The sequence below is a fragment of the Lactuca saligna genome, chromosome 2, assembly GCF_052625555.1.
Source record: "Lactuca saligna cultivar CGN05327 chromosome 2, ASM5262555v1, whole genome shotgun sequence".
Taxonomy (NCBI): Eukaryota; Viridiplantae; Streptophyta; class Magnoliopsida; order Asterales; family Asteraceae; genus Lactuca; species Lactuca saligna.
The window spans coordinates 152,085,369-152,111,027 of NC_136418.1; the positions used below are offsets into that span (position 1 = coordinate 152,085,369).

Here is a 25,659-nt window from a genome sequence, read left to right on the forward strand (position 1 = left end):
TAGTAATTTATGTTTGGTTTCTTAAGTGGGGCCAATGTTCATAGTTTTTTTAAATGTGAACTCATACCCTTGGTCACTTGAGTAGTGACAATATCATATTGATGCTTGAGTAGGGCCATTCATAGTTAAGAGGAGTCTCATAAGAGTTACATTAGAATGTTAAGTCGAACATTCACAATAAACATTCATGCATGAATTTCATCGTTTTTATACATGTAAATATATAACATTTATCATTAAGATGCATTTAGGGTGTGATATGTAGGGACATGGGGAAAGGAAAGGCTTAACTAGGGATGTGTGAAAAGCCTTATATGATATGTCCCTTATATTTGGTATTTCGAAAATGATAGATGATACGATATTAATGCTTACGTTGTTATTTTGAGCGTGTAAAATAATCATTATAATTTGTTCATAGTCATAATATACACCTTTATACCCTTATTTTAATTGCAAACATTTCATTCTATAAGGTAAAGCAAATTACTTGATCTCTGTATATCATTTTATAACAATATACTTATTTCAATATACAACAATTAAGCTTATTTATTTATTTATTTAACAATAGACCACCATAAAAATGACCATAAAGTTGAAGCTTGTGATATTCAAACTTCACATCCACTTCATTGTGGAATGTTTATATCTCAAACGATCATTAATCGACCACCTTGATATAGTAATCTACTATAATAAATGAAGGTTTTTTTGCCACATGTCATTTTCTCATTCATTTGGACATATGATATTTTCTAGATTTTTAAAATTTTCTATTTCCCACTTGTTATTTTATTGTATTTTTCATTTTATTAAATTAAAATTCCACATTTAATGTGTAAGGTAATATATATGTAAAGTATTTATTAAAAAGAATTTATATATGTAATGTATTCAATACATTAAAGTCTCATTAATTTTAATAATTCAAATTTTTCTTATTTTTCTTATAAATTCAAACTTTTCAAATTGTTAAAATTTTTTATATATATTTTTTTAATTAAACCCATATAATACATAGGTTTTACACTTAGTATATAATATTTAAGAATAATACTATCTTAACACATCATGGAACTTTAAGGGCGACTTCTTATTTCATATAACTTTTATAAAGCCTTATTATATCCTCCTATTATCTACTTCCGAAACATAATTTTTTTGTTTATATTATAAGTTTTTACCTGATGTTTTTGTAATGGATAACTCGTAAGATTCTCTTTTAGGCTTTTAACTAGGAATAAAAAGTACAAAACACCAAGCCATTTTTGCAATTTACTAAAATGTAATATCTAATTATCTCTATAGCTAAAATCTAAAATGCATGCCATAGGCGATGTCCGGTAACAATAGGAAGAATGTGGTGGAATCCAAAACCATTTCACGATTACGGGCGGGACATTCCATTTGAACATTCAGAGTCATACTCAGATCGCTCATTGTCAACAACTCCGATCAATTTCCCGACCAGTGGAGCAACTACACGCTGTAATATCTTTCAATATGCTTTTCCATTCGATCTAAAACCTTGTAAATTATCGGCGAAACCCACCAACTTCTTCAGATCTACTTGCTTTCCATAACCTTCTTAATTTCTCAACCGATCATAGCGTTTTTGTTCCACTACCCGACTTGATGATTGAAATTCTATATATCGAGGTTTCCAATTCAGTGTCAAATTAGTCAAATTGGTATTTTAAAACCCTAGTTTTTGGGTTTCTCGCAAAAATGCAGAGCTCGTCGACGAGCTCTGTCGCCCAGCCAGAAGCCATATTAGATTGGCTCCAGAAGGAAATGGGATATAGACCTCTTGGCCCTTACATGGCTTCGAGTAAGGCATCAATGCCATCATCTGACGCAATTCGTAGGGTTTGTCGTGGGAATATGATCCCTGTTTTTAATTTTCTATTAAAGAGGGTTAAATCGGTGAAGACGGTTAATGATATCCGGCGGAACATCCTCGTCCATGGTAGAGAAGACAACGCTAGTGGCCATGACAGTACAGAATCTAGCAAAAATGGCAAGGTTGGGAAAGGGACTAGAGGAGCAAACAGGAAAGAGAAACCAAAGGGAAGGATTGAAAGCACGAATGCAGGGGACATCAATAACAGAGAGACAGCTCTTCAGGAAAGAGATTCAGCTGAAAAGGAAGTGGAGAGGTTGAGGCGTATTGTGAGACGCCAAAGGAAGGAGTTAAAGGCACGAATGTTAGAGGTTTCACGTGAAGAGGCAGACCGTAAAAGAATGCTTGATGAACGATCAAATTACAGGTTTGTTGTACTGAAAACGAATCTCATTCTTAATGTGGAGTATAATACATATTCTCGTTCATAGTGTAGGCATAAACAGGTGACATTGGAAGCTTATAATCAACAGTGTGATGAAGCAATTAGAATATTCTCCCAGTATCATAAGCGTCTTTCTTCCTATGTTAATCAAGCAAAGGATTCTCAGAGACTGGAGGCTGATTCTTCCAAACAAGAAGACACATTTCTAAATGAAACGAACAAGGAAAGGAATATACGCAAGGCATGTGAATGGCTTGCAGTACATATGACAGAAAAGATCCATAATTCCTTTCCTGCATACGAAGGAATTGGTATTCATTCAAACCCACAACAAGAAACTGACAAGTTAGGGATTGATGTTGATGGAGACATACCAGATGAAATCCAAGACGTGATTCATAACTGTCTCAAAAGTCCTCCTCAGTTGCTTCTATCTTTAATCACTTACACTCAAAAGTTGAAATCTTTAATTGCTAAAGAAACAGAGAAGATTGACATTAAAGCCGATGCAGAAACATTAAGGTACAAGTATGAGAACAACAGAGTAATGGATGCTTCCCCTGATGCCAGCTCACCATTACAGTTGCAACTTTATGGTAATGGTAATATTGCTTCAAAAGGAACTCAAAATCAACTTCTTGAAAGACAGGTATTTTCTCTCTACTTTATACCCTTCACAACATATGCCATTTAGCTTTATTTATGGAAGCCAATGCATACAGAAAGCACATGTTCAACAATTTGTGGCTACTGAAGATCAACTCAATAAAGCTGCAGAGGCTAAAAGTGCATTCCAGAAACTTCAAAGGCGTCTGTATGGAAGTGATGATGAAGACTCTTTTTCACAGAACATGAGTAGTCTCAGACAGTTGGAGGTAATACAAGTTAAACAAACCTTTCAAATGCCTCTTAATTAACTGTTTTCTGTCTGTACAGCTGGAGGTGTGGGCCATGGAAAGAGAAGCTTCTGGATTAAAGGCGAGCTTGACCACTTTGATGTCTGAAGTTGAGCGTTTGAACATGCTGTGTGAAGATAGAAAGGAAGCTGAAGATTCTTTAAAGAAAAAGTGGAAGAAAATTGAAGAATTTGATAGTAGAAGGTCAGAGCTTAAGTTCATCTGTAACACTCTTATGAAAGCAAACATGGATGCTGCTGCATTCTGGAGTCAACAACCTTTGATTGCAAGAGAGCATGCATCAAATACCATCATTCCAGAATGTGGAGTTGTTATCAACATAACAAACAACACAAAAGATCTTATTGATAAAGAAGCTTCGGCCTTTTTTCGCATACCTGATAATACTCTTTACATGCTTCCATCAACTCCACAAGCACTGTTGGAATCCATGATTCCAAATGGGCCCACTGGACCCGAAGCAGGTGCTATTGCAGAAAAGAATGCCACTCTACTGACAGCAAGAGCTGGTGGAGGAGACCCTTCTGCAATTCCTTCCATTTCCCGTGTTTCTGCAGCCCTCCAGTATCCTGCAGGTATGTTTAATACTCTTTTTGCCTATATAGGCAATGTACCTTAGTTTTGTTTTTTTTGGATTTTGTAAAAAAATAAATAAATAATAAGTACGTTGCTATTTCCTGTAATTTAGGTGTGGAAGGTTCAGAAGCTAGCCTAGCATCCGTGTTGGAATCAATGGAATTTTGTTTAAAGTTGCGTGGGTCCGAGGCTTGTTTATTGGAGGACTTATCAAATGCTATGAATATGGTCCATACAAAAAAGGAACTTGTTGAAAGTGGTCACACATTATTAAATCATGCTTATCATACTCAAAAAGAATATAAAGGGTAATATGTTAATTATTTTTTGTCTATATATATTTATAGTTCTTTTTTCTACACCCTTTACATTATTTTATATCTTTCAGGACAACGAATTACTGTTTAGATTTGGCTTCTGAACAAATGGAGATAGTTTCAGAAAAGTGGATGCCTGAGTTAAAAAATGGAGTTTCAAATGCTCAGAAATCACTGGAGGATTGCAAATATGTTTGCGGTTTGGTAAGCATCGATTTTTCCATTCTTTTTAATAAAATCTGTAATTTTTTTTTATTATAAAGCTGAATGAGATGTAATTTTGATGCAGCTTGATGAATGGTGGGAACAACCAGCATCAACAGTTGTTGATTGGGTAACTGTAGATGGACAAAACGTTGCAGCTTGGCATAATCACGTGAAGCAACTTCTTACATTTTATGATAGCGAACTTCTGTAGCCTTTTTGCTTCATCTCTCTCTCTCTTTTTTTTTTTTTTTAATATATAATAATAAAATTATATTTGTAAGTTTTGGGTTTTGAAATGTACCATAACATTCATGTGAACCAACAACTGGCCTCATGGCTCAATACACGTTTGCAACCAATAGACAACCAAGAAATATACATGCATACAAATACAAACATTTGTATAATCCTATTATTTTGACCAAACCATATGCGATTGACAAAATGATACGAGTTTCCTCTATATAAAATTTGTGGTGATTCTATTCCATGCAAAGAGTAATGATTGCTTCGAGAATGTTGTCATGGGTTTGTTTGAACATAGTGTTGACCCTATGTTTGACTTTGAAAGTTGTATCCGAGGCTAACCCCACTACACTTGTTGGTATTGTTTATTGCGACACTTGCTTCAATCGAGATTTTTCCCATTCGAGTCACTTCATTTCGGGTAAGTCTTGTGTATTTTTTTTAATGAGCTTTCCGAGTTGAGCCAAAAAAAACATGGCTTAATATATTAAGAGAATAACTCTTTACCTATTTGTCATCTTTTTCCTTCTTAACTTTTCACATTAAAATTGACAGAAGATTGTGAAATGTGTTTTTTTTTTTTGGAATGTAAAGGTAAATTGGTAAATCGGCCTAAAAGATAAGATTAGTTTAGAAAAGAAACAGAACTATTTATAAATCATTTTATCCATACATAGACATTATTACTTGATGAAAAAAAGAAACAGCCCATTACTTTTTTATGTAGACGGCAATGGTTAATGGTGATGTGGATTCTGTGTTTAGGTGCATCGGTGGTGGTGGAATGTGGTCGGAACGGAGTTGGGGCCAGCGGAATGGAATCGCAATTCCGAGAGGAAGTGAAAACGAATTGGAAAGGCGAGTTTACAGTTAAACTGCCTTATGCGGTTACAGATAAAATCAGGGAGTGTTCAGTTAAGTTGCTTAGAAGTAATCAACCGGATTGTCCGGTGGTTGCCACATCAACTGAATCGTCAATTACACTCAAGGCAAAAACCCCGGGAAATCGTATTTTTTCAGCTGGGATTTTTACATTCCGGCCAAGGAAACAATTAAGGGAATGTCAAACGGGAACAAGAAACAAGAATTCCGACGATGGAATTAGAGCTGCAACGCCATTCCCATCACCTATTGGAGTGGAAACAACAATGGACTATAATGATTTAGCAGACACAAATGCTTTCGGCCTACCATTGCCTTACCAGTTTCAACAACCTTCACCGGTTCCAATGTTTCCATTCCAGCCACCTTCAGCGATTCCGATGTTCCCATTCCAGCCACCACCGGATTCCATGTTTGTTCCTGATCCCCAACCACCACCAGATACAATGTTCACGCCGGATTTCCAGCCACCGCCTGATTCCATGTTCGATCCAGTGCCATTACAGCCACCACCAGATTCAATGTATGACCAATTCCAGCCACCACCATCTACTTTCACTCCTCAGTTCTTCACACCGCCACCACCTCCACCACCATCATTCTTCCCTTCACTGCCGTTTCCACCAATCCAACAGCAACCAAATCTCATTCAATCTCCACCCCCACCATCATTGCCGCCACCAGCATTGCTTCCACCATTCCCTCCATTCCCATTTCAGCCAAGTCAAGGGTTGCCTGGAACGCCACCAGGAATGTCTTCTGTTCATCTAGAGAAAACATCATCTCCTTGATTAAGATATTTATGAGTATCATTGTACAATTTAAGACAATGTGATACCAATGTATGGTGAAACTGAATGAAGTAACATGTTCTGTTTATAACAAAGAGAAGCATAAAACTTAACACTTGGTGAGAGCCCAAATGTATAGACAACATGGGTAAGGAAATAAAACAATACACAAAAAGTAAAGAATCTTAATTTAAAAGAATCATCATTACTGAAACAACAAACATACCTTTAAAATCATGTTAGTGGGAACGATCCTGCTATGTTAATCTTCCTAATTTACATCTGCATCATTTCAGTATGCTTTCCATTTTCTAACAACTCCATCAGAATTTTCTCTTTTCTTCTTTTCTTGTCATCCCTCAACTCATCATCTGTTGTAAACCAAGACATGGCTTCCAAATTTCCTGAACATGTCTTGCTGATTTGAAACTTTAATTGCACTGAACGACTTCTTTCTACAACAATATCTTTCCTACTTTCCTCATTATCAGCATCTCTGCTGTTAAACCCATGAATCACAGGAGCAAATGACCCCAACTCAGACAAATGCTTTGCCCATAAACTATGATTTCTGGCCACTTCTTCTTCCACAAGTCTAGCAGGAAGAGAAACCAAAGAAACCTCCTTCTCACCACATTCTAGTGGAAATGCAAGAAAAGGATTATTCAGTAATTGCGGCCCCATGACCTTCTGATCTTGGTCAACTCTATCATGTCTTGTTTCAGTTTGTTCAATACTATCTGAAGCCAAGGTAGTATACGTATTGGGATCAGGGAAACAGGGTAACCAAGGGGGGATATGATCCACTGGGGGTGTCTTTCCAGCATGAAAGAAACTTGGTATTGGATGCCGTTCTTTAATTACAGGAAAAGGGGGAATGGAATAGGCGAATCCTACTTCTTCAGAGACACCAATATACTGAGAAATCTCTTTTATAATCCCGGATTCTGAAAAACAATGATCAATGTCGGAAGCACCTGTAAATCCCTGTGAAAGCCCCAAATCTTCTAGCCCATGAACTATATCAAACATGTTACTTTCCGTTCTACCTGCCAAATTGGCATAGAAATTGGACGTCTTGCCAATGTCCTGAATATATTTGCAGGTTATATCAGATAATGTATCAAGTGCGGACTGTTGAAACCCGCGAAACCCTACACTCTCACATATTTGGGCCACTGCAATTCGTGCGAGTGACTCTGTAAATTCGTCTTTCTTCGTCCTCTTCTTCAATGTAGAATTATTAATTCTTGAACTCTCTCCACCACCTCCATCGCTCATGTTATCAACTTCATATCACTTCGTTTCCAACCAATTCAAGAACAAAAGAAAAATGAAACCCAATTGCTTGAACCAACTAACAAAAATGATAAATCCTAATCCCTAAATCGCTCATATAATCACTACATCCATTCCACACAAAAACCTTGAACTTATTGTCATGACAAATCCGGTACACCGTACATTATCACGTGCAAATGAACATAACAATTAACGAGCATGCGATTAACCAAATTTTGAACTTACTAGTTGTACGTGTACGTTAGGGTTTCCGCGATTCGCTGAGTAATAAGCAGCAAAATGAGATTCCAATCACATGACAATTGAAATGGATAAGAGAGGCAATTGATTAAAACGAAATCGGATCATATGGGTCGAATAAACACTCGAGTAAAACACCGGATCGGGAAAATACGATCCGAGTTTTACACTGGAAGACAGTGGACTACTGGTCTCTGGATTTTATCGTAAGAACATTGGGATTTGGGAGAGTGAAATGAATGGTTGTTTAAGCCATCGTTTAACAACTACAATATATATATAAAAATATAATTTTCAATCAACTGCTTCCGTAGCATAGTGGTAGTGCGTTCGCTTCGTAAGCGAAAGGTCGCGAGTTCGATCCTCGCCGGGAGCTTTTTTTATCACAAGATCACGTATTTTGCATAAGCCAAATTAAAGTTATTATATATATAAACTTGTGTACCAAACACTAGAAATTACACCTTATTAAAGTGCAAAATTAAACCTTCATGTGTTCTTATTAGTATCCTTTGTGTACCAAACACTAGAAATTATACCTTATTAAAGTGCAAAATTAAACCTTCATGTGTTCTTATTAGTATCGTTATTGTATGTATAAATTTGTGTACAAAACACTAGAAATTATACCGTATTAAAGAGCAAATTTACTTAAATAGTATTAACTATTAAGTTGATAGTTTCTTTTGTAAAAAGCCAAATATCTTTTTAAAATATTTGTAGAAAATATAATGTGGGATAATGACTCGAAAGGGTAACGAACTTTCGATTTTGTTCACATTTAGTCACTAAACTTTTTTTTGTTATCTATTTGCCACTGAACTATTAAAAATGTTCATATTTTACCCTTATGATCGGTTGTTACCTGTCATAATGGTAAAACGTGAACAGTTTCAATAGTTCAATGGCAAATAGATGATAAAAAAAACTTTAGTGATTAAATACGAACAAAAATCAAAAGTTCGCTTCCCTCGAAAAAAGTTTAATGATTAAATTTGAGCAAACTTCCTCTTGTATTATGTTTTAGCAAATTGTTTATTGTTGTTAAATTCTAGCGACATTTGTTGATAAGGAAATCTATGAAATAAAAAATAATAAAAAATAAAAAAACAAAAAAAAAATTGAAAAGTATATTTAAAAAAATGAAAAACCGAAACCAAAATAAAAAACCAATGGTTTTGTATTTTCCAAAATAAAAAATCAAAGTTTTCAATCTGATTTTGGTTTTACAAAAATTCAACTTTCAAATTTTCATATCTAAATCTCTCTCCCTCTCTCTCTCTCTCTCTCTCTCTCTCTCTCTCTCTCTCTTATAATCGAAAAATGATTATAAAACCAAAAAGAGATTGAGAAAGAGCTCAATTCGAAATTTTTCTATCCAAAACTCCCTTTTAACACATGGCAAAAACATTTTAATTAAATTCATTAAATTCCAAAAAAAATCTTCAATTTTTAGCTTCATTCACAGATTGACTTTGACAAAAATTTGGGTAGAAATTCTCAATTTCAAAATTTTGTCAAAGACGGTCCGCGAACGAAGCTAAAATTGAAGATTTTTTGGATTTTTCGGATTGAAGCAAAATGTTTATGCCATGTGTTAAGGGGAAGTTTTGGATAGAAAAATTATGAATTGGGCGCTTTCTCATTTCCTTATTGGTTTTATAATCATTTTTCGATTATAAAAAGAGAGAGAGATTTATATATAGAAATTCAAAAGTTGAATTTTGTGAAACCAAAATCAGATTGGAAACTTTGATTTTTTATTTTGAAAAATACCAAATCATTGGTTTTTTATTTCAGTTTGGGTTTTCGTTTTTTTTAATATATTTTTCGGGTTTTTTTTTTTATTTCATAGATTTCTTCATCAACAAATGTTGTTATAATTAACAAAAATAAATAATTTGCTAAAACATAATACTAGAGGAAGTTTGTTCACATTTAGTCATTGAACTTTTTTAGAGGGAAGCGAACTTTCGATTTTGTTCACATTTAGTCACTAAACTTTTTTCATGATCTACTTGCCACTGAACTATTGAAATTGTTCACATTTTACCCTTATAACCGGTAACAACCGGTTATAAGGGTAAAATGTGAACAATTTCAATAGTTCCGTGGCAACTAGATAACGAAAAAAAGTTTAGTGACTAAATGTAAACAAAATCGAAAGTTTGTTACCCTTTCAAGTTATTATTCATATACTGATGTAGTCAGTTTAAACATATTTGGTCCGAAACAAAAGAAAAAAACAAACTTTAAAAAAAATGATCTAACATCCATGAAAATTTAATCATTAAAGAAAAATATTTTTTCTAGCTTTTTTTAGATACAAAATTATTGATAATAATATAAAGATCAACCTTGTTTGATATATTTCTCTATCAAGGGCGGACACAAGAATTGATAGCAAGTGTTGCTGATTTTTTATTTTTTCTGGCGAAACGTAATATAAAACCAAAAATTAATTAATTACGTCTACTAAAAAACAATAAATTACATAAAAAGTTAAGAACATAACAATTATCTATTACAATTTAATTTGTCATCTTCGTGCCGACATCTTTTGAAACCGCGCGTCGTTCAAAAAGTCATCACCAATGTCATTGGGCTTTTTTCTTAGACTTATTTGTTTTTTAGGGCTACAATTAATAATGTTTTTAGGCTACTAATTAAGAGTTTAAGTTATAAACTAAATAACTAATTATAACTTTAGGTTGTAAATATATTTTTGACATTCCTTGATCCGATAGAGTGACAAAAAAAATTATGTAGTTGTCAATTTTTTTACGTAGTTGCCGGTTTTTTTACTTAGTGGCACGATAAGTAAAAAAAATCGAAAAAAATTACCACTGCATACGCGGGAACTAGGTGTTTCTGGTGCCATACCGGACACCTAATAAAAACCGCCCATATTCTCTATCGACTCCTTTTTAGTTGGAATCTATTGTTTATCAAAGAACATCAAGATTCTTATATGATCATAAATATCTAAAGGAAGAGACAAATGATCTTCCAAAAAAATAGTTTTCAACATCACCATTATTTAGGGGTGTTTGGCTAAGCTTTTGAAAGGCAAAAGTCCTTTTAGAAAAAGTTGCAAAAAGTCAGGATTCTGTAACTTTTCCAAAAAATTCATTTTTCCTTATATAAAAAAGTATTTTTTACAACATTACCAAACATCTTTTACCTTTTTATCTTTTCCTAAAAGCTAAAAGTTGTTTTAAAAGATAAAACAAACACCCCCTTAAATTAGGGAAAACTGCAATAAAGTTCTTACATATTGTCCTCATAATCGATTTAGTTAATATACTTTTTTATTCAATTAAGTCCACAAAATCGGTAATCGTATTCAATTTAGCCCTTTTACTGGGTCAACAGGTCATCCAACTTTCATAAATTACATTTTTAGCCCAGATTACAAAACTTAATACAAACTTGGTCCAAAATTTACACTTTTGGCCCAGATTTTAAATTTTATTACAAATTTGGTCCAAAATTACCCTTTTGGCCCAAGTTTTAGAATTATGTTATGAATTCATCATAACTTTAGTTTTTTACAACTTTTTTCTCAAAAAAAAAAATTCGAATATGTTTTTCTTTATAAAATTATATTTATACAAAAAAAACATATTTTCCCATAAATAAATCTTATATTCTCTAAGCTCTAATATTGAAACCCATAGTTAGTTTAAAATTTAAAGCAAGTTTAAGTAAAATCAAAAGCCAAACGAAAATGAAAATAACCCAAAGCTAAAAGTCCAAACCAGAAAGAGAAATATGAAAATTGAAAACCAAAAGAAAATCTAAAAAAACTAAACCTCGAATCCAAAGAAAACAAGTCATGTGAACTCAAATACAAACCTAAAGCCTTAAAAAAGTTGTGAGATGGACCAAGTACAAACCCAAACTTAAAAAGATAAATTGAAATAAAATAATAGAAAATAAGTAACAGACATACATAAAAAAAAAATGTTAATATTCTTTTAGATGCTTTTAATTATATTGATTTGGTGGAAAAAAAATTTTAGGTTCTTCCGAAAATCATACATAAAAAAAATGTTAACATTCTTTTAGAGGCTTTTAATTATATTGATTTGGTGGAAAAAACTCTAAAATAGGTTCTTCCGAAAATCCAGCTCACATACCCACTTCTAGTGAACTCCTAGTTAAAACTCTGACCTAAATACTAAACCTTCCATATGAGAGTTCATTGCTTTATCCTATGGAACACTAAGTGATTAGTGAGAAAATTTCTAATTGTTTTAATCATTTATGCTTCATTTGCAAGTTGAACTATATCTATTATAACGAGTAAAACGCAAAAATGTTTCACTTGTATCTATTTTTATTGTTTAGGTTTGAAAATATATATTTAAAAAAAATATATGTAAGTCTTTATTGTGTTTTTGTTGTCTGTCTAATATAAATTACAATATATATATATATATATATATATATATATATATATATATATATATATATATATATACACACATACAAATTTATAATACATACAAAATAAGGAGATGAAAAGTGTTAAGACGAAGTCTTGAAAACAAAGAGGTTAAATTTTGACAATTGATAAATTTAAATGGTTGTGATTAAAGAATAATGGTGATCCATGTGAATAAATTTGGACCAATCACATAACATATGGATTATACACATCACACTATAAATCACATAAGATTCTTATAAACCCTAAAGACTCGTTACATATATTCGTTGTACATAATACGTTCCTATCTCTCTCTACACTCAAGCAACTCGCCTCCACTCTATCAACACTACATGTTGTCGTCCTCATCTTCACCACTAATAGCATCGCTGCCACTCACGTCCGCCACCTCAAACGTCACACAAGAGCCACCAACATCGATTCACTACCCATCCCTGCATCCGTCCTCTCATTCTTTACCAAAACCACGAACTTCCGCATCACCATCTTTCTCTCTTCAACCTTTTACGTCTCTTTCTAGAAACTAGCATTACCGTTGATGATGTCACGCACACACACTACACAACAAATCAAGGTTGGATATGAGATGCATAGTCAAATATGGGTTTTTTGTAAATGCATTTGGGTTAGATCCAACATTTGAAGGCACCGGCATATGGTTATATATGTGAATCCAAACTAGATAAAGTAGATTTCGAATTTCATATAAAAAATATTGTTATATTTTGTTTCTAGGGATTATATTTTAATTAGTTTTTTTTTTTTTGGCTTATTGATGAAAAACTAATTCAATATCTTTTTAGTTGTTTAATATAAAATTAGTTAGATATTTTTTTAGTTTTTATAACTTAAATTTTTATAAATAAATGATTAACTGCATTGGTGATTACTTATGGTTTCTTTTGGTTGTTTTCAGGTTTTGAAATGTCTATCAGATATTGATGTTGTTTTAAAGAAATGGAATGGATTGGCATGCAACTATGTTTGTATATACTGTCTATTTTTCAACATAGTTGGTTTTGTTGTTTGCTATATGTAGAATGTTGTTAAAAACATGAAGAAGAACATGTTTGTTATATATTTGTTAATATATTTTTAAATAAATTATTCTATTGCTTATAGTAATGGTTTATTGGCCTGTTTTTTCATTCTGTTTATTGTTACGTGATTTATCGAACAAAATTAGTCTTTGGTTTATGAGTTTTTACTTACTCCTTTATTCATTAGAGTTGTAGAAAAAGAAGTAGCCATATAATTAATATTTTTTGCTTTTCTAAATTAACAAATTATAAATGAATAAGTAAAGTTTTGAGAATTACGATGACATCTCAATGTCCACTGGAAAATGCTTGATTGCCTGTCTCCGGTTATTCTTAAACCATCTATTAACTTTTTAGACATTGTTTCTACAGGGAAAAAGAGTACAATATGTATACATCATCATCAAGCATGCCATGAACTTTATAATCCACTCTCAAACAAAACGCTCCAATTAATGTCTGTATATACATTTAATCCGTGAACTCTAGCTATATTTATGTTTGTAATTAATCTCTTGAGTGAAATATTAAATCAAATGTTATCGTCCTTACGTGAATAACTACATTCGTAGATTAAGAAAATCCATAACTGCATTGATTTTTATGAGCCATTAAATGTCATTAATTCCATGGACTTTCCTTTTCATTTTCCAAGTAATTCGTGACCGTGATTCGTACACAACAGTTTTTTGTCATATACAACAATTTATGTATTATATAGTTGTACAATACAACATTTTAAAGCACTAATTGTTGTGTATAAATAAAAATTGTTGTGTACGGATCAACAATATTCCATTCAAATCTATCTATTTAATAAAATAGTAGGTTTTTAGGACAATGTCATTTTGTTATAATTTATTATTTTTTTCACCTACATTCTTCTACCTATCTAGTAAAAGAGTACATTTTTAGGACAAGTATCATTTTCTTATAATTTATTATTTTTTTCACCTACATTCACGTGATGTCTTATATCGATTCCCGCTGTGGCAATCCTTGTGTTATCTCATACTAATACTAATATTGATATGTGAAATACTTTGAATTGATATTTCAACTAAAAATCAGGGATACCTTATCAAGAATTAATCATAATTTTGAAAATTATCTTCTCTCATTCTACCTATGCGAACGAAAAATCAGGCGTGCTCACCGAAAACCTTGATTGAATTAGCATAAGACGATCTATTCCAAATATATTGCTCAATCTTTTTATTTAGTCGATTTGCTGAAGGTAACCCCACAATTTTAACCCTAATTAACGGCAACAATTTAGGCTCTGATGATTCTGATTATTTTTTGTATCTACAAATGACGAGATTAAATGGTTTTATTTGTATGCATTCTCATTTTTTTTTCTCGGTATACATCCATGGAACCCCCGATGGCTTGATTTTCTCGATCGCAGGTTGGATAAAAACAATCGCCTCATTCGTGGTGCGTATACCCTTTCATGATGAAATCCTTATCTCTTCTTGACCTTATATATGTGAGTATTTTGCAATTTTAGTTTAACACTTTAAAGATTCTTATGATAAGTGCACTCTAAATTCCCCTGTGCGCGACCCCTTGTCCTTCTCCACTAGTTTTCTTACTTAAATTCCTGTGGACCTATTAAATGCATGTTTAATTGCCATCAGAGGTAAATTCATATGTTGGTTAATTTTGTTTTTCTTTTCCTTCATCTTCTCAATAACCAGTAAGTCCAGGTGTTTTCAATTTTATTTTATTTTCTTGTTTTTTGTTTTATTCATCCCATGCCCATAACCTAACCAGTATTTACTAATAATCAATGTTTTTTGCTCGATCATATAATCATATTATGTATGGAGTATGTTTTTAGGGAGTCTAGGATTATTGACTTATTTCCACTTTTCAATTACAAAATAACACTAATTTAATTATAAAAAACGACCACATGTTACAGTTTGTTTCGGCGAATTCTCAAAATGTGTAAATGACACATCTACTTTTCAGAAAAAGAAAAAGGTTCAAATGACTTATGTTTCTTGTGACCTGGACTTTCTATCATTTGATCTTTTGTTTTCAGGAACGATTGAATGGTGAATCAGTTATATTTTATGAACAAAGCTCAACGCATTCATGAATTATTGGTAATTGCATCAAACTTTGTAGTAGTCTAAATTTCTTATTGACAACGAGGTATGAAGTCACACACAAACTTTAGTTTTATTTTTCTATTTCTTTCTTTAATCCCTTATAATTATGAAAAAACACAAGGTTAAATCATAAAAAAATATTTGTAATTTTCTTGTGTATCCAATGGATAAAATCCTTTTGAAGCTTCTTATTTTGGTGGTTGTATTTCATGCTCTTGCCCATGTAATCAACAATATTTAATAGGCAGCTATTGATGTCACCTTCACAAAGACAACCGAAGGTAACATCATATTTTTGATGAATTGCACAAACACTATAAATGCTTTTATGAATTTAAATGAATGTAAAGTTGAATTATAATGATTTATTTAGTTAGTTCTTTTTTGTTTTATTTATTTAATTAATCATTGTACTCTGAAAGAGGAATACTTAATAAGTAACAAAACATTAAAATAAAAATTGAAACAATTAAGAATTAGAAATGAAACTATGATGTTATATTACACAAAAAAATAAAAATAAACCGATAAATCTTGCATTTACCTACTGATTGGCAAAATGCCCCAAATAGCAATGTACTTTAATTTGTTGTGAAATTACAATATCTAACTTTTAGTTCTAACTCTAACCTTTTTTTAATTTACTTTAATTTGATTTTTCTTATTCTTATTTAAGACTTGAACTTTAAAAGTATAATAGTTTGCTATACTTTATTCATTGTAGTTCCCCTTCTAGAGAAGAAAGGGACGATGCATAGAAGAAAGGGAGGATGCACAGTCCTATTATCAACCACTTGCATCTTTTGTGAGTGAGACTACTAGGAAATGATGGATATTATATGTAATATATGGGAAGTATTTGCGCAACTCTGTTATAGTTATTCTAGGGTTAAATACAGAAAAACCGATCACATTTACTTGAAATTAATGAAAAAACCAAAATGTTAAACTTTTTAGCGAAAAAAAACCTATCACATATGGTCCTCATGAGAGGTAAAAACTGTTAAATAAAATTATGTGAGTTGTATGAGTTCTCAATCGTTTGCATAACAACCTGGAAGCAATGGTATGCCCTTGTGCTGCCAAGTGGTAAGAAGTTAAGATTGAACAAGGTCAGTCCATATGGGTTTTGGATTTGTCACTAACCATGTCTTGTGATTATGGTTATGACAAATTCACATAGATAGCAACATATATACCATAAATCTAAGTGTCACAAAGTTTCTATCCAAATCATGAAAATGATTATGAGGAAACGCTTTCACTAAGTACAATTTAAATATATAGATTTGTGATATTTGCATTCTGCAATTCAATTATGATTACGACATCCTTTTTTATAATTTGAATTTTCAGAAATGGCAAAAGGGTCTAAACATTTGGAAGTTATTGTCGTAAGTTCTCAATAGTTAAGACACACATGTGAGCTATCTAAGGAAAAGGTGTATGAGTTTGAGAAGCCTAGATAAAGTCTTATCGAAGCATCTTGTATCAGAAATCTGAACTAGGGAAAGGAAGTCAATAAGTATTGATTTCTAGAAGTACAACTGATTTCTGAATACATGTCAAAGCTAGTGGGAGCATAAGTGTTATGCTAGTAAGATAATAATTATTACGCTAGTGGGAGCATAATTATTATGGTAAATGTTGCAAATTAGCAATGTTAATTATAGAAAACAAAGGTTTCAAATCGCAAAGTTGTAAAGTTTGAAAAGTTGTTTTGCTATAATTAAGGGAGAGGAAATTATACTTCATTTATTAGATTGATTTTTTTAATCAAATTTAGTAAAATATATGTGAATATTATGTTTGAATGGTTCAAGATAATGAAATTCTATATATGGAAATGTTAATTGCGTTCTCAAAATTTGATTATGATTACAACATCCCTCTCCACAATTCGAATTGTGAGAACATGGCAAATAGAGATATTATAGAAAAAGACTGATCAAGTATCGTGTCTTTATGTTAGACATTATGAATCGCATCCCATATGCTTTGGGTATAGCATCGATTGCATATGCTATAATATTCTCGTGTTCTAAGTTTTCCAAATGCATAGGGCATTGAGAGGGAAAAGGGACTAGAACAGGATATGACTAAAGTGGTTAACAACTGTTAAAGACAATCTAAGGTTCGCCAATGATTGGTCGCTTAAGGATAGTTGGAAGTATAGTAATGGATGGATCATATTAACATTATTATGAATAGACAATATTTTATTAATAATGAGTTGTCGTATGGCAAGATGTGGAATGTTTCCATATTGGGAGTTGGAGATTAAGAATACATGAGAAAGTTAAAAACTTTTATGCAAGAAAGATGTTCAAAGGAATGTACTTTGAATTTGAGACTTCGCTTCCTTGGAATTGTTTTGTTAACAATCTCTAGTGAAAAGTTTTTTAATATCGTTGGTCAAGTCTTTATGACTTTTGGTACCATGACATTACAAAGGTTGCATTACATGATAGTTTAGTAGTGACAAGAATTTGGAATTCTTACACTTGCAATAAAGATTTGGAATTGTGAAATGAGCATCATTGAAATGTTTTCAATTGATCTATTTCACAAAGTCAGGACCATAGACAAACATGGTGTGCATGCTTGGAGCACGGAATAACTATTGTTTTAATTCAATTATTAAGTTAATAAATCAAAACATTATACAATAAATAATGAGTAATCAATATTGAATTCAAAAGTTTTGGGGCCATATAGGATTAGTATTATTCTTGTTTTTCACTTTGTATGTTTTGATTTCCCGAATAAATATGTTATTCAAACCATCCACAATCTATCATACTTTGGAAGTATGTATTGAGGCAAGACTGTCACGAATGGGTTTGTAGTTTGTCTAGGTGTTTTAGACATAGCTACAGTGTTCATGAGTACTCCTGGAATAAGTGTAACGACCCAATTTTCACGTCCGAAAATTTCGTTCGAAAACGTTACTTTAGAAAACATTAGCAATTAAAAACATTGTTTGATCAAACCATAACATAACGTAAACCATGTCTAAAAGCCAAACCATACAACCCATCAAAATATCAGAGTACAAATCCCAGTGAATCTCGTAAATGCGGAAACCAGAGTGTGTGCATGATGTGCTGCTACCGCGCCAGCTCCTTCCCATTCGGTGAAGAGGTACCTGAAAACAAAACTATAAAACGTAAGCACAAAGCTTAGTGAGTTCCCCCAACGTACCACATACCATACAAACACATAACATGCATACTGCCAGGCTATTCTGGGGTGCCTGACTACCCCGTACGGCTATTCTGGGGTGCCGACCTACCCATACGGCCATTCTGGGGTGCCGTCCTACCCGTGTCAAGCCATTCTGGGGTGCTGACTACCCATGTCAAGCCATTCTGGGGTGTTGACTACCCATCGATCCTAACAACCGATCCTCGGTGACTGGTCCCCTCCTACTACCTCTATCGCATAACATAACAGGCCAACATACAAACATATCATCACATACTGTCAGACATTTCTGGGGTATCTGACTACCCTGCGATCCTAACAACCGAACTCTACTACTATCGCATATGACGTATCATGCTAGCATATAACATATCAGGTAATAGCAAACCCAGATGATATCACAAAGACAATCATCTATCATACGTCTCCTACTGGTGGACTGGCATTGTGGCCTTAGACCCACCACTACTGGAAGGTAACTCACCTCAAAGTAGCTGCTGAACTGATCAGGAACTGACTGACTGCTGCTGCTGCAGCTCCGAAAATCCTCCGGCTGCAATTCCCACAACATACTCACTCAAACACTGCTAACTGTCCTTTGGGTAAAATGACCATTTCACCCCAGGTCTAGCCCTGAGTCCAAGTCAGAGTCAACTTTCAGTTGACCCGACTCGCCGAGTTGGCTCACCAACTCGCTGAGTTCCTATCCAGACGATTGTCCTGAGTCCCTGATTCTACTCGTCGAGTTAGGCTATGACTCGACGAGTTCTTCTTCTAAACTGACATTGAAGTTCTTCATCCTACTCGCCGAGTTGTATGAACAACTCGTCGAGTTCATCTTCATCCGATGAACACTCATGCTTAGACTCGCCGAGTTGTATGAACAACTCGCCGAGTCTGTTCTTGATCTATGAAGATTGCCTTGGACTCGCCGAGCCAGGCCATGACTCGCCGAGTCCTACCATGGGTGAGTTCAGCTTCCAACTCACCGAGTCACCCCCTGTGACTCACTGCTCAAACTCGATACAACATAAAGGGACCAATTCGGTGACTCGCGAGCAGACTCGCCGAGTCACATGAACGACTCGCCGAGTCGTCGCCATGCATCCGTTAAATACACCGATTTGTTCGATTTCAGTCCATGCCATTCATAGATCTGGGCTTCTAAGACACAAATCACACGTAAAGTTTCCAACTTTACGTGTAGATATTCACCAATATGGATTTTAGGGCTCAAAGTGCACCAAAAGGGGTAGATCTAGGGCTTTCATGCAATATGACCCCATAAAGGCATTAGATCCAAGCTCCGGGGACTAAATCATGCCTAGGTCTAAAGGCTAACAACTTATTACAACCCACAATGCACAAACAAGCTTGGGGAATGGCTCAAGAAGGACTTCCATGAAGCTAAAAGAGACTACAAGCTTGAAAACAGAGGGGAAACGAGCTATACCTCAAGGAAAACGTTGAGATGACACAAAGATGCCTGGCCTCCTTCTCCTCTTCTTGATCTACTCTTCTTTCTCCTCAAAATCTTCAAGAACACACCAAAACACTTCAATCTCTCAAGGAAATAAGGGTATAAACGATGTTGGGAGCTCTGAGGGTGAATGGGGGTGAGTTTGGGGCGGAAATGAGGGTTTAAATAGGGTGCAAACCCTTGAAATTTAGGGTTTCATCCAGCAGCGGTGACTCGCCGAGTCCAGGATATGGACTCGCCGAGTCCAGGATATGGACTCGCCGAGTCGCCAACTTAAACGTGTCCTGAGTCTCGTCCCTACTCGGCGAGTCGGACCTATGACTCGCCGAGTCCAAGGCTAAAATGGGAAATACTCAAATAAAATTTACATACCAGGAACCAGGTGCTACAAATCTCCCCCACTTATTTTAGACTTCGTCCTCGAAGTCTGCTGCTCGATCCTGAAACAGCTCGGGGTAATGCTCCATCATCTCGTCCATCGGCTCCCAAGTCCATTCCGAACGCTTGCGGTGCTGCTATTGCACCTTCACTAGTTCTACCCTCTTGTTCCTCAAATCCTTCGACTTCCTGTCGAGTATTGCAACTGGGCGCTCAATGTCATTCAAGCTGTCATCAACCTGAATATCCTCCAACGGTACTACCGCTGAATCGTCCACTAGGCACTTCCACAGTTGAGAAACATGGAAAGTGCTGTGGATCTGACTGAGCTCGGCTGGCAGATCCAGCCTATAAGCCACCTTGCCCACCCGGGCTACAACCCTGAACGGTCCGATGAATCTTGGGACCAACTTGCCCCGCTTCCTGAATCGAATGATGCCTTTCCAAGGCGACACTTTCAGGAGAACCATATCCCCGACTTGGTACTCCAAGTCGGATCGATGCTTGTCGGCGTAACTTTTCTGCCGACTCTGAGCAGTCTGAAGTCTGCTCCGAACCTGCTGGATCCTCTCGGTCGTCTCGAGCACCACCTCGGTGCTTCCCATGACTCTCTGGCCAACTTCACCCCAGCATATCGGGGTTCTGCACCTCCGCCCGTACAACATCTCGAATGGTGGTTGGTCAATACTCGCGTGGCAGTTGTTGTTGTATGAGAACTCAGCCAGGGGAAGATAGGTATCCCAGCTACCACCGAAATCTAACACACACGCCCGCAACATGTCCTCCAAAGTCTGGATGGTCCGCTCACTCTGACCATACGTCTGCGGGTGAAAGGCGGTGCTAAAATGCAATCGAGTGCCCAACTCGTCATGAAACTTCTTCCAAAATCTGGAAGTGAAACGCACATCCCTGTCCGAGATCACCGATACCGGCACCCCGTGCCGCGCCACGATCTCCCTGATATAGATATCGGCCGATATGCTATCCTGAATCGGAATAAAGTGAGCACTCTTGGTCAGTCGGTCCACGATGACCCAAATCGAATCCACTCCACGCGCAGTCCTGGGAAGCTTTGTAATAAAATCCATGGTGATGTCTTCCCATTTCCACAGTGGAATGTCCAACGGCTGCATCTTACCATGCAGTCTCTGATGTTCGGCCTTGACCTTCCTGCAGGTCAAGCACCGCTCAACGTACCATGCGACATCCCACTTCATGCAGGGCCACCAATAGTTCAGACGGAGATCCCTATACATCTTCGTCGCCCCGGGATGAATAGAGAATCGGGACTTGTGCGCCTCATCCATCATAATCTGGCGGACGCCCCCGTGATACGGCACCCACACCCTATGGTGTAGTGTCAATAGACCCCGGCTATCATAATCAAAGGATGCACCTGACCCACCACGCGCTCGCTCTTCCGATGCTCCTCCTTGATAGCCTTCTGTTGAGCCTCCCGAATCCGCTCCAATAGGGGAGTCACTATGGTCATCCTCATGCATACGTCCCTGATCGGCGCCGCCTTACGGCTAAGCGCATCGGCCACCACGTTGGCCTTCCCCGGGTGGTAAAGGATCTCGCAATCATAATCCTTCACCACATCCAACCACCGACGCTGCCTCATGTTCAGATTCGACTGGTCCACGAGATACCTCAGACTCTTGTGGTCCGTGTAGATGGTACAACGAACCCCGTAGAGGTAATGTCGCCAAATCTTGAGGGCAAAGACCACGGCCCCCAACTCTAAATCGTGTGTCGGGTAGTTCGCCTCGTGAGGCTTGAGCTGCCTCGAAGCGTAGGCAACGACATGCCCCCTCTGCATCAGAACTGTGCCCAACCCTGAAATGGACGCATCACAGTAAACCACAAAATCCTCTACGCCCTCTGGCAGGGCTAGGATCGGCGCCTCACACAATTTCTGTCTCAGCATCTCAAATGCAGCCTGTTGCTCGGGTCCCCACCGAAAGACCACGACTTTCTTCGTCAGCCGCGTCCGGGGTACAACTATCTTGGAGAAATCCTAGATAAATCTCCGATATTAGCCCGCTAATCCCAGGAAACTCCGAATCTCAGATGGAGACTTCGGAACCTCCCATCTCATCACGGCCTCGACCTTGGCCGGATCGACCAGAATCCCGTTCTGGTTGACGAGGTGCCCAAGAAATTGCACCTTGCGTAGCCAGAACTCACACTTGGAGAACTTGGCATACAATCTCTCCCTCCTCAGGGTCTCCAACACCTCCCTCAGATGCTCCTCATGCTCCTCCTGAGTCTTGGAATAAACCAAGATGTCATCGATAAAGACTATCACAGACCGATCCAACATCGGTCTGCAAACGCGGTTCATGAGATCCATGAACGCGGCAGGAGCATTGGTGAGCCCAAACGGCATCACCACAAACTCATAGTGGCCATAACGTGTCCGAAACGCGGTCTTTTGCATATCCTCCTCCCTGACTCTCATCTGATGATAACCCGAACGCAAGGCAATCTTGGAGAACCAAGATGCTCCCTGAAGCTGGTCAAAGAGGTCATCAATCCTCGGGAGTGGGTAACGGTTCTTCACCGTCACCTTGTTCAACTCCCGGTAATCTATACACATCCGATGCGACCCATCCTTCTTCTTCACAAATAGAATCGGGGCTCCCCAAGGCGAACTGCTCGGACGAATGAATCCCTTGTCTAGCAGCTCCTGCAGCTGCGTAGACAACTCCTGCATCTCGGGAGGAGCCAACCGATACGGTGCTTTGGCTATCAGAGCCGCACCGGGAATAAGGTCAATCCTGAACTCCACCTGTCGCTCCGAAGGTATCTCGGGTAGTTCCTCCGGGAAAACATCTGCAAAATCTCGAACCACCAGAACCTCGCTCACGGTCGCCTTACCCGCCTCCCGGGTATCCATCACATACGCGACATATCCCGCGCATCCCTACTGAAGATAGCGCCTAGCCCTCGCTGCTGAACATACAGTGGGTCCACACTGCGGCCTTTCGCCATGAATCACTAACTCTCCCCCGCTTGGGGTCCTGACTCACACTAGCTGTTGCGCGCAGTCTATCACCACCCCATTAGGGCTCAACCAATCCATGCCAATAATCACCTTGTTCCCACGCAATGGAATGGGAACCAAGTCTACCAGGTAACGCTCCTCAAACAGTCGCAGAACACAATCTCGAAACACCATCGATGCTCGCACCGATCGATCATCAGCAATCTCTACCTCTAACGGGCAATCTAACTCGCCTGAAGTCTCATGAAACCTCTTGCTAAGCGCAAGAGAAACGAATGATCAAGATGCACCCGAGTCGAACAATACCTGAACTGGGATGTCGTTCACATGGAATGATCCTAATTCATATGTATACACACGGAGCACATATCAATATCATAACATCATTAGATATACTGGTGCTCCCTGAGGGATCATAGCTACTTACAAGTTCCCTGGTCTTGTCTTGGCCTTCCTTGGTTCGGGTACGGATCCTCTACTTTCAGTAGTACGGGCCCATACTACCTTCCACATCTATCCGTACCTTCATCAAGGACTGCCTCGACTCCAACAGATCCCTTACACTAAGGCTGGTTACTACTATACTCATCCCAGGCACGCCCTAGGGAAATCTCCGGCTCTACTCGATTCAATCCTCAGCTTCTGCAAGCCTCCTTGTAATGCCAATTAGCCATCACCCGAACACCATCACATACGACGAGACTCAGATAATCCTTCGATTACCCGACTCGTCCCTACAACGGTTGGACTCAAACAAGAGCTGCGCAGTAGGATCAAATCCGGTACTCTAAGATTATTCAACTCTGATCACATGTGGTGTGACGTATTCGCCTAATGGCTAATTCCCATTATTCGGAGTCCCACGTAGCACGAAGCAAGCAACATTCGGACAAGGGAAACGACTTCAAACAATTCCACTCTCATAGAGAGGAACTGAACTAGCACACCGTGTTAGCTCATACTACCAGGCATACCCTAATAGGCTACCCTACCGCTGTCTACACTATACAAGCATGCAATTCACATATAGGTGGAACACATAAGGCAGGCACATAAGGCATCATTCCTAGATCCTTAGTCCTATTCTAGCATGTTGTTCTATAAAAGCTGATAAACATAACATAAACTGGTATGGGTACTTTGGGGAATACTTACTTGAGCTCGGCCGGTCGCGCACATCACACACACTTTTGTTCTTTCTTAAACTCTTTTATCCTTGTTAGAAACCATTTTCTTTTAAAAAAAAAATTCTTTTAATCCCTATATTTGAGCTCAGACACCTCCGAAGGTGAGTCCGAATCCCTCAAACCAGGGCTCTGATACCAACTTGTAACGACCCAATTTTCACGTCCAAAAATTTCGTTCGAAAACATTACTTTAGAAAACATTAGCAATTAAAAACATTGTTTGATCAAACCATAACATAACGTAAACCATGTCTAAAAGCCAAACCATACAACCCATCAAAATATCAGAGTACAAATCCTAGTGAATCTCGTAAATGCGGAAACCAGAGTGTGTGCATGATGTGCCGCTACCGCGCCAGCTCCTTCCCCTTCGGTGAAGAGGTACCTGAAAACAAAACTGTAAAACGTAAGCACAAAGCTTAGTGAGTTCCCCCAACGTACCACATACCATACAAACACATAACATGCATACTGCCAGGCTATTATGGGGTGCCTGACTACCCCGTACGGCCATTCTGGGGTGCCGACCTACCCATACGGCCATTCTGGGGTGCCGTCCTACCCGTGTCAAGCCATTCTGGGGTGCTGACTACCCATGTCAAGCCATTCTGGGGTGTTGACTACCCATCGATCCTAACAACCGATCCTCGGTGACTGGTCCCCTCCTACTACCTCTATCGCATAACATAACAGGCCAACATACAAACATATCATCACATACTGTCAGACATTTTTGGGGTATCTGACTACCCTGCGATCCTAACAACCGAACTCTACTACTATCGCATATGACGTATCATGCTAGCATATAACATATCAGGTAATAGCAAACCCAGATGATATCACAAAGACAATCATCTATCATACGTCTCCTACTGGTGGACCGGCATTGTGGCCTTAGACCCACCACTACTGGAAGGTAACTCACCTCAAAGTAGCTGCTGAACTGATCGGGAACTGACTGACTGCTGCTGCTGCAGCTCCGGAAATCCTCCGGCTGCAATTCCCA

General features: G+C 37.1%; 3 protein-coding genes and 1 non-coding gene across 4 annotated transcripts; 3 read left to right on the forward strand and 1 right to left on the reverse strand.

Annotated features, from left to right (window-relative positions):
* Positions 1-1,314: 1,314 nt before the first annotated feature.
* Positions 1,315-4,715, forward strand: LOC145032132 (AUGMIN subunit 5-like). The gene is made up of 7 exons (XM_078980832.1): positions 1,315-2,273; positions 2,343-2,940; positions 3,014-3,166; positions 3,228-3,783; positions 3,897-4,092; positions 4,173-4,305; positions 4,391-4,715. Exons 1-7 carry the CDS (start codon positions 1,732-1,734, stop codon positions 4,517-4,519), a joined length of 2,307 nt encoding a protein of 768 aa, XP_078836958.1. The 5' UTR covers positions 1,315-1,731; the 3' UTR covers positions 4,520-4,715.
* An 82-nt stretch (positions 4,716-4,797) lies between these two features.
* On the forward strand, positions 4,798-6,335 carry LOC145032133 (uncharacterized). The gene is made up of 2 exons (XM_078980833.1): positions 4,798-4,975; positions 5,320-6,335. Exons 1-2 carry the CDS (start codon positions 4,798-4,800, stop codon positions 6,225-6,227), a joined length of 1,086 nt encoding a protein of 361 aa, XP_078836959.1. The 3' UTR covers positions 6,228-6,335.
* On the reverse strand, positions 5,184-7,990 carry LOC145032134 (transcription initiation factor TFIID subunit 8-like). The gene is made up of 2 exons (XM_078980834.1): positions 6,454-7,990; positions 5,184-6,203 (listed from the first exon to the last, which is right to left on the reverse strand). Exon 1 carries the CDS (start codon positions 7,506-7,508, stop codon positions 6,504-6,506), a length of 1,005 nt encoding a protein of 334 aa, XP_078836960.1. The 5' UTR covers positions 7,509-7,990; the 3' UTR covers positions 5,184-6,203; positions 6,454-6,503.
* An 83-nt stretch (positions 7,991-8,073) lies between these two features.
* Positions 8,074-8,145, forward strand: TRNAT-CGU (transfer RNA threonine (anticodon CGU)). The gene has a single exon. It is a non-coding gene; the product is annotated as a tRNA-Thr (tRNA).
* The last annotated feature ends 17,514 nt before the right edge of the window (positions 8,146-25,659 follow it).

What these genes read in the sequence shown, in the direction of transcription:
- LOC145032133 (XM_078980833.1), top strand. Translation starts at nt 4,798, where the DNA reads ATGCAAAGAGTAATGATTGCTTCGAGAATGTTGTCATGGGTTTGTTTG. An exon ending in TTCGAGTCACTTCATTTCGG is followed by an intron (nt 4,976 to 5,319) that starts GTAAGTCTTGTG and finishes TTCTGTGTTTAG; the next exon opens with GTGCATCGGTGGTGGTGGAA.
- LOC145032134 (XM_078980834.1), bottom strand. Translation starts at nt 7,508, where the DNA reads ATGAGCGATGGAGGTGGTGGAGAGAGTTCAAGAATTAATAATTCTACA.
- LOC145032132 (XM_078980832.1), top strand. Translation starts at nt 1,732, where the DNA reads ATGCAGAGCTCGTCGACGAGCTCTGTCGCCCAGCCAGAAGCCATATTA. An exon ending in AGCCCTCCAGTATCCTGCAG is followed by an intron (nt 3,784 to 3,896) that starts GTATGTTTAATA and finishes CCTGTAATTTAG; the next exon opens with GTGTGGAAGGTTCAGAAGCT. An exon ending in ACTCAAAAAGAATATAAAGG is followed by an intron (nt 4,093 to 4,172) that starts GTAATATGTTAA and finishes TATATCTTTCAG; the next exon opens with GACAACGAATTACTGTTTAG.